Consider the following 8,574-nt stretch of genomic DNA (forward strand, 5'->3'; position numbering starts at 1 on the left):
TGAAGAAATTGAGCTGAGTCTAAAATATATGGGAACACAAAGGGTAAAGAATATCTAAGATAGTCTCAAAGAAGAACAAGGGTAGTAGAGATTTGTCTTATCAAATGTTAAGATATATTCCAAACATAATGCATGAAGAAGCTGGTATTGGCAGAAGAAGAAATAAATTGACTAATTAGAATATAAGAGAAAGCCCCAAAACAGATGTGGTATATGAGGAATTTGCTATATGATGTAAATGGCACACAACTATAACTGGCCTTGGAACAACTGGTTATCTAGGTGACAGAAAATAAAATACCGTCGGATCTTTACCCCGCATCATACTCAAACCATCAATTCCAGGTGGATTGAAAACATAAATATGAAAGGAAAAATTTAAAAATTTTTGGAAGAAAATATAGGAGACCTTCCTTATGCCCATAGGATCAGAAAGAATTTTCTAAGCACCAAATATATGATTTGTGAAGAAAAATATTGAAGGAATTCAAGCACAGAGTAGAAACTTTGGTTCATCAGAACAGAGCGTAAATGGGGAGAAAATACTTGTAGTACATTTAATTGACAAAATACTCATATCCAGATGAAGAAAGAATCCCTATAAATTTTAAGAAAAAAACCCTAGCAACCAAATGGAAAAGCAGGCATTTCACAGAAGAGGAAACCCATGTGACCAATCAACATATTAAAATATTCAATCTCAATATTAGCAAAAGAGAAATCCAAACTCTGAGATATGGTTTTACACCCACCAGACTGGCAAAATTTTAGAAGTCTGAGCAGGCTGTGTTGATGAAGTGTGGAGCAATCAGAGCTCTTACTTTACTAGGCTGAGTGTAAATTGACATGATTAATTTGGAAATAATTTGGCATTATGAAGTAAAATTGAAATCCATCTACCCTATTATTCAGCAGCTCTACACCTAGGTTTATACCTATGACATACAGAATAATTCATGCCCTCCCATGCCCACATCCTACCCTCCAGAACCTGTGGATGTGATGGGTTACGTGGCAAAGGGCTATGAAGCTTGCAGATGGAATTAAGATTGCTAATCAGTTGATAGGAAAAAAGAAAAACAAAGCCCAACTTGAAATCAGGCTGAGAACACTCATGCTTGGGTTTTGCATTTGCCTCTCTCTGGCTGCTAGAACAGGAGAGCTCTCGAACAACAAGTGTGTCCAGAGGTGATTAGTCTGGCAACTGGGCTTTTGGGTGGAGGAAGAACTTGGAACTGTAGGCCGCCAATCAGCGGGGAGGCCAGAAAGAGTCTTAACTCAGAGGTGGGGTGACCACTGGTGCAGATTTTCTTTGCTGAAGAACTATGTTGTCATGCAATCTTTATCTTAGCTCCCCAGATAGGGAGATAGCACTTTGCTATCTCTGTGTGCAGCTGTGACCAGAGATTGATGTGGGCTTGGTTTCAGTGCATACACACCGCCCACTTTTTCGGTTTGTGTCCAAGCTGGCTGTTTTCTGAAAATAGAAGCTGATACTGACTCTGACTCAATCCCTTTCACCTCATGTTCTTTCTGGTACATTTGTCCTTAAGTATCAACTCATCACAGATTCCTTGCTGCATGCCAGATTTGCAAAATCTGTGAAATTTGTGAGTAATTACCAAGAGATTTAAACTTTCTTATATTAATCCCTAGAAATTGATGTCCTGTGAATCAGAAGAAATATATATAGATTTTTTTTTTTTTTATGTTGCTTCCTTAATGACATACAAAGGTCATTGGGTCTCCTTTACTCTGAGTCTCTTGAATGAGGTAACAATTCATTAACGCCACTCCCTTGGGGTCCATCCCACCTCTGTTGGCAGGGAGAGTTTCTGCTTCTGGATTAATTTCTTTAATTCCCTGTGACTTGCTGACTCCTCTTAATCCTTCAGCAAGAGCTCTCTCCACCCCCTCTTCTAATGGCTTCTCTTTAAAGTGACTGTTCAACGGGGGCTTCTCGGCAGCCCATGTAACCGGAAGTGGTAATGCTGCAAATTCTGAGCACCTGCAGAAGCTCCCTCTGTGTTCTAGTCAGTGGGCTCCAATCTCCAATTGGCACCTCTACAGAGAAGCCCCAAGGAGGATACCACTTCCCCCTTCCACACCCACCTTCCCCACCCCCAAACTGTAAGACTTAAATAGTAATGGTCACTTTTCAGCTCTTTTTGTATTTTCATTGACTGGTTAGGCTCCGAGCATTTAATTTCCTATGACGCAAACTCTCTTAGTTGTGTGTAACTAAGTCTGTCTATTTTTCCCTGATTTACTATCTCAATCAATATGGTATTGATTGGGTAACAGCAGAATCTATTCTATTTTCTGCCTCTAATTCTCTTTTCTCTTCACCAAGAAAATCAAGGATGTGGGCGCAGGCAAGTATCTGGTCATTCAGTGACTAACTTTCTTCCCTTTTCTTTTTACATTTACTATTTTTATTATGAAGATAATACATGCCCATTATCAGTAACCAGCCTAGAACTGTAAGGATTCCCCAATCTTATCTCCTGTTAACAGTTTGGTAAATATTCTTCCTGTTATTCCTAGGCATTTAAAAAAATGAAATAAGATAAAATAAAATGAAATTCACATGCAAAAAAAAAAAAGAAATTCACATGCAAAACACACTTTACATACACAAATAGAATGCTACCAAAGATATGATTCTGTAAATTAACTTTTTTCATTTTAATAATCACTGTGATCATCTTTACATTTGTCTATTATTCTTTTAATGTTTATAGAATACTTCTATGAGTTAGAACGCGCTGGCTACAAATTACAGAAACCCAACTCAAACTGACTCAAGCAAAGAAGGGAATTTGCTGGTACACAAGAGCGAGGGGAAGAAAGGCAGGGCTGGCCTCAGAAAGGGGTGTGTCCAGAGACCCAACAGTGTTGTCAGGATTCCTTCTCTTTCCATTTTTCAGCACTGATGCTCTGTTTTGGCCTCATTCCTTCCTAAAGCAAAACAAACTTTTTATTCCATGCAATAGGGACAGGGAGAGTTGCCCCTGTTGACACACCTTCAGGCTTATGCCATCCCAGATCTGCCTGCCTACTGGGTGGGTAACTCTGAGCTCTGAATTTCGAATTTCATCTTTCCTAATTCAGCTCTGGTGTGTAAGCAAATGTCCCGCACTCCCTCTCCTGAGCCTCTCCTTGTGGCCCAGCCAGTCTCAGGCCAGGTGTGGAAACTGGAAGTCCAGGAAGCAGACTTCCTACTGCCCCCATGCAGGTCCCTGGAGGTGCAAAAGGCCCTCCTGGGAGGGAAACACGACCACATCCTTGTAGGCCGCCTGCGGCAACATCTTAGAGCTCATCCCTTCTTACCTGTGTCTGTTCTCAGATAGCTGATGTTGGCCCTTCACATTATTGGGCGCACCTTTGAAGGTAGAGGAAGAGCTGCCGAAACTATAAATCTGTGATTTGAGTGTCTCTCTAAGTAACGAAGAGCTCAGGAACTCTCCTGACCAGTTTTTGGGACCGAGACATCTCTTCCTCCCAGAAATTCTCAGAGTCACCTCTTATATATTATTTCAAAATTATTTGCAGAAGCCCTAACACACTGGTGCCCATGGATGGAACTTTCTTAAAATAAATGTTCATGGGCTCTGCCCCCTGAAATTGAATCAATGGATCTGGGGTAAGGTCCAGGAATCTATACTTTTTAAAAGCAACACACCTGATTTTATGGTCAAATAGACTTGGGAAGGACAAACATAAATCCTCCTATGTAATTCTCTTGTTTAACTGCCTTTCCAAAGGGCAGAAGCTGATTAGGTGTTGACTCCTTTCCTGTGGCATAATGACTTGTCCTGGCTGGGTGTGTTATTAAGACAGGTGTGTGCAGGTCCTCTCTGCTTTTACCCAAGTCAGTTATTTTTACTCCCAAGAGACATCTAAGACAGAATGTTTTTCCTAAGTAGGAAAGATCTAGGTTTTGTTGATCCTAAAGTGTATCCAATTTTTTTTTCTTTAAGGAAAAAAAGTATGAATACAAAACCAAGTCTAGAGCACTAGAAGAAGCTTCATAATTAAGCTTCATCACCTTTATGGGAATTCTGCTTCTGAACAGCCTTCTCATTCTGGAGCATATCAAAGAACTTTGTTGTTCATATTGTCTATACTTCTATATATATTAGATGAACTGAATTTGTGGAAAAGCAAAGAAAAAAGACCATAAAAATAGATCATTTTGGCCTAGATAAGTCTGAAGCTGAGTTTTTAACCATAATGTGGTGGCATAAGTTTTGTTTTTTGGTGAGTTTACTTGTTATACTCTGTATTCCCTGAAATTGAAGGGAGAGCGAGGTTCCTTTATAGCCCACATCCCATTACTTTTCTGACCACATCCCTGCTACTTTCCTCCTTGTTTGCTCCTCTTAAGCCACACTGGTCTTCCCTGAGCACACCTGGTACACTTTTGCCCCACAGCTGCTGATCTTGGGGGTCCTCTTCCTAGAGTGGTGCTGTCACATTTTTACAGAGAAAGATGTGTGGGCTCAGAAGAGTTAAGTGCTTTGACCAAGGGATTAAAACCCATGAAAACATTTATGTTTTTCTGCTGGTCTCATTCTTGACTCCCCTTTTTAGCTCATACTTCAGTCAGTCAAGAAACCCTGTTGGCTCTATCTGCAAAATATGTTCTGAGTTCAACCATTCGTTCCATCTCTACCATTATCCCTTGAGTGTGACCACTGCCAGCTCTTGTCTGCTTTACTACCACAGCCTCACATCTAGTCTCCCTGCTTCTCCCCTCACTCTTTATAGGCTATCTCAACACAGCTACCAAAGTGATCCTTTAAAATAGAAGTTAGATCACCTCACATCTCAGCTCAAAACCCTATCATGGCTCCCTGTTTCCTATGGAGTAAAAGCCAATGCCCTTATAAAGGTCTGCAAAGCTCTATAGCTATGCTGTCCAAAGAGGTGACCACTGATGGCATGTGGCTATCGATCACTTGAGATGCGATCAGTCTGAATTGAGGTACAAAACACGCAGTAGATTTTGAGGAAAAAAAAAAAAAAAGAATGTGAAGATTAGTGGTTGCCAAGGCAGGGGCTGGTGTGGCTGGTGGGTAGGGTATTGGGGGGATAGGTGAGCAGGTCAAAAAGTATAAACTTGTAGTTATATGATAAGTAAGTCACGGGGATGTAATGTACAGAGCAGTAATTATAGTTAACAATACTGTACTGGGGATGCCTGGGTGGCTCAGTGGTTGAGTGTCTGCCTTTGGCTCCGGGTGTGATCCCAACGTCACCAGATTGAGTCCCACATCAGGCTCCCTATGGGGAGTCTACTTCTCCCTCTGCCTGTGTCTCTCCCTCGTGTGTGTCCCTCATGAATGGATAAATTAAAATATTAAAACAAAACAATACTGTACTGTATATTTGAAAGTTGCTAAGAGAGTAGATCTTAGAAGTTCTCATTATAAGAAAAATTGTAACTATATGAGGTGATAGAAGTTAACTAAACTTATTGTGCTAATCATTTTGCAATGTATACATACCTCAAATCATTATGTTGTAGATCTTTAATACAATATATGTCAAATATATCAATAAAAACAGAAAAATTAAAAATAAAATGTAAAATATTCAATAATATTTATACTGATTATATATTGAAATTATAATATTTTGAATGTATTGGATAACAAAATATTTATTAAGATTATTTCACCAGTTTCTTTTTCCTTTTTTATACTGGCTAATAGAAAATTTTAAATTACATATGTGGGTGACATTTCTGTTGTTCTGAACTGGTCTACAGTATCTGATCCTTCCCTAAAACCTATCCTGATCTTGTTTCTTGCTCACTCCTATTCTTGCTTACTCCAATATATCTACACTGGGCTCCTTGCTAGTCTTTGAACATGGAGCATATCAAGCATTCTCCTGCATCAGGGCCTTTGCACTTGCTATTTCTACTCTTTCCTTTCCTTTCCATTCAGGTAATTACCTGAATGATTTGTTCTTTAACCTCCTCTGGAACTCTATTCAAACTTCACCTTTTCAATGAAGCTTTCTCTTTCTTCATCCACCTCCACTCCTATATTCACTGATCTCCTTTCCTAACTTTTTTTCTCCATAGTATTTGCCATCATGTAACATGTTATATATATATTTTTGTATCTATTTTTATTATTTAATTTGCCCTCCAGAATCTTTTTTGAGGGTAGGATATATTGTTTAAAGTGCTCCCAGCTTGTGGAACTATGCTTGGAACACAGTAGATTCTCAATAAATATTTATTGAATAACTACTGAGTGAATTTTAATCAATCACTTAATTATACAGGTGAAAGAACTGAGAATAAGTGGAGTTTTCAGGATTTCACAGTGACTTAGGAGCAGAGTGTATGTACCCTCAGTAAGATCTGATGCTATCAATCAGAAATGCAGGTGCCACCACCTAGAATCTTGGCCCTTTACTTATATTTGTGTTTCTTCACTGGACTGCCCACATTTTCATGTCTCTTCTAAGTCTTACACTTAAGGAAAGGAAAGATCTACTCCAGAAATACATTTTACCTTAGTCATCATATGTAGGAGATGACCTCTGACATTCCTTTTTGCTCCAAGGATAAGCCTTTGAGATTTTTTTTTCTAGACAGGAATTCTAGATCTGCTTGGATCTATGGAAACTAAATGACACTTGACCAGGAAAGAAGATTTCTTGGAGGAAGCCATTACATTTGATTATACAATGGATTACTTAATTTATAGCCTGAAGAGTTTAAACTAAAACTAGTTTATTTAACTAACCAGCACATTTTATTGAGCACTAATATTTGCCACACATTGTTTTTGGTTCTGTAAACAACTCAATTTTCAGAGAGCTAAGAGCCTAGTATGGGGTGGGGGTGGTTAACAAACACATACAGGATGTATGAGTTTCCTATTGCTGCTATAACAAATTATCACAGATTTAAGTGGCTTAAACTACACATTTGTTCTCTTATGGTTCTGGGGATCAGAAATCCAAAGTGCTTCTTATTTGACTAAAATCAAGGTGCCAGGAAACTGTGTCCCTTCTGGAAGCTCTGGAGTAGGATTCATTTTCTTGCCTTTTTTGGCTTTTGGTGGCTGCTATATTGCTGGCTTATGACTTCCTGTTCCCTCTTCAGAGCACATCACTCCAGTCTCTGCTTCTACCATCCCTGTCTGTCTCTCTCACCCTGACTCCTCCTGGTTCCCTCTTACATGGATCTTTGTGATGCTATCCACCCACTCACATAATCCAGGATAATCTCCCTATCTTAAGTTTCTTAACTTAATCACATTTGCAAAGTCCCTGTTGCTATTTAAGGTAAAATTTATAGGTTCTGGGGATTAGGACATGGACATCTTGAGGGGACCATTATTCAGTCTACCATGCAGGACAATGTGACAGGTGCCACAGATGTGGCATAAATGCCAGATGCTATGTAAGCACAAATGATAGACCAGACAGGATGTGGAGGAAGAGTGGGACAGTTTTATGGATTAAGTGACTTTTGCACCGAAGCTTACATGATGGAACACATGGTATGTATTGTGTATGAAAGGATGTGCAAGGGAAAAGGAGGTATAAATGAAGATGACTTTTGCATTAATTATCTGTTGCTACATAACAAATTACTCCCAGATTTAACAGTTTGTAACAATAAATATCTGAGATCTCACACAGTTGCTGAGAGTCATGAATCTGGTCAAGTCTTAACTGGATGGTCTTGCCTTATGGTCTCTCATGAAGTTGTTCTCAGGCATTGGCTGGGGCCGCAGTCATCTGAAGGGATTGAAGATGCAGTACCCAAGCTCACTCATGTGACTGTCAGCAGGACGTTTTGGTTCCTCGCCACACGGGCCTTTCTATAGGGTTACTTACACGACATAGTCTCCTGGAGGGCAAGTAATCTGAAAGAGAGACAGAGTTCATGATAGGAACCTCAGTCACTTATGACCTCATCTCACAAGTGACACACCACCAGCTCTGCCATTCTGTTGGTCACCCAGAGCAACTGTGGGACAGAGTAGAAGACTTCATAAGGGCATGAATACCAGGAAGTGGAGATCACTGGGGACCATCTTGGAATGTGACTACCACAATATTCTTGGAATTAGAAGAGTTTCCCATTGCTGGACTATGGGGCAATCATGAGAGGTTGGGATGAATTAAGTTGGCATGAGGGATCCCTGGGTGGTGCAGCGGTATGGCGCCTGCCTTTGGCCCGGGGCGCGGTCCTGGAGACCCGGGATCGAATCCCACGTTGGGCTCCTGGTGCATGGAGCCTGCTTCTCCCTCTGCCTGTGTCTCTGCCTCTCTCTCTCTCTGTGACTATCATAAATAAATAAATAAAAATTTAAAAAAAAATAAGTTGGCATGAGAAGGGAGAGCCAGAACATGGAAGGCTGTATGTTTGGCCAAGGACTTTGGACATAATCCTTTTATTAATAGGGAGCCTTTGTAGGGGCTTAGTTAGAGAAGTGACATGACCAAACTTCTTTTTAGAATGATCACTGTGTATGTGGAAGGGTATAAGAGGACAACGAGATTAGGGAGAAACAGCAGCTAAGAGGCTGGTGCAAT

The 8,574-nt window shown here is 40.1% G+C and overlaps 1 protein-coding gene across 2 annotated transcripts in view; it reads right to left on the minus strand.

Annotated features, from left to right (window-relative positions):
* Positions 1-7,939, minus strand: part of SAMD13 (sterile alpha motif domain containing 13) — a 59,416-nt gene extending 51,477 nt beyond the window's left edge. The window contains exon 1 of one of the 2 annotated variants that reach the window (XM_038541558.1): positions 7,722-7,939. Coding sequence is in view for 1 of the 2 variants with exons in the window: in XM_038541555.1 (XP_038397483.1) it covers positions 7,873-7,879 (7 nt within the window). In the remaining variant the exon portion in view is untranslated. The remainder of the gene's footprint in view (positions 1-7,721) is intronic. The other variant, XM_038541555.1, reaches the window with a different exon arrangement.
* Positions 7,940-8,574: the final 635 nt, after the last annotated feature.

The sequence above is a fragment of the Canis lupus genome, chromosome 6, assembly GCF_011100685.1.
Source record: "Canis lupus familiaris isolate Mischka breed German Shepherd chromosome 6, alternate assembly UU_Cfam_GSD_1.0, whole genome shotgun sequence".
Classification (NCBI taxonomy): Eukaryota; Metazoa; Chordata; class Mammalia; order Carnivora; family Canidae; genus Canis; species Canis lupus.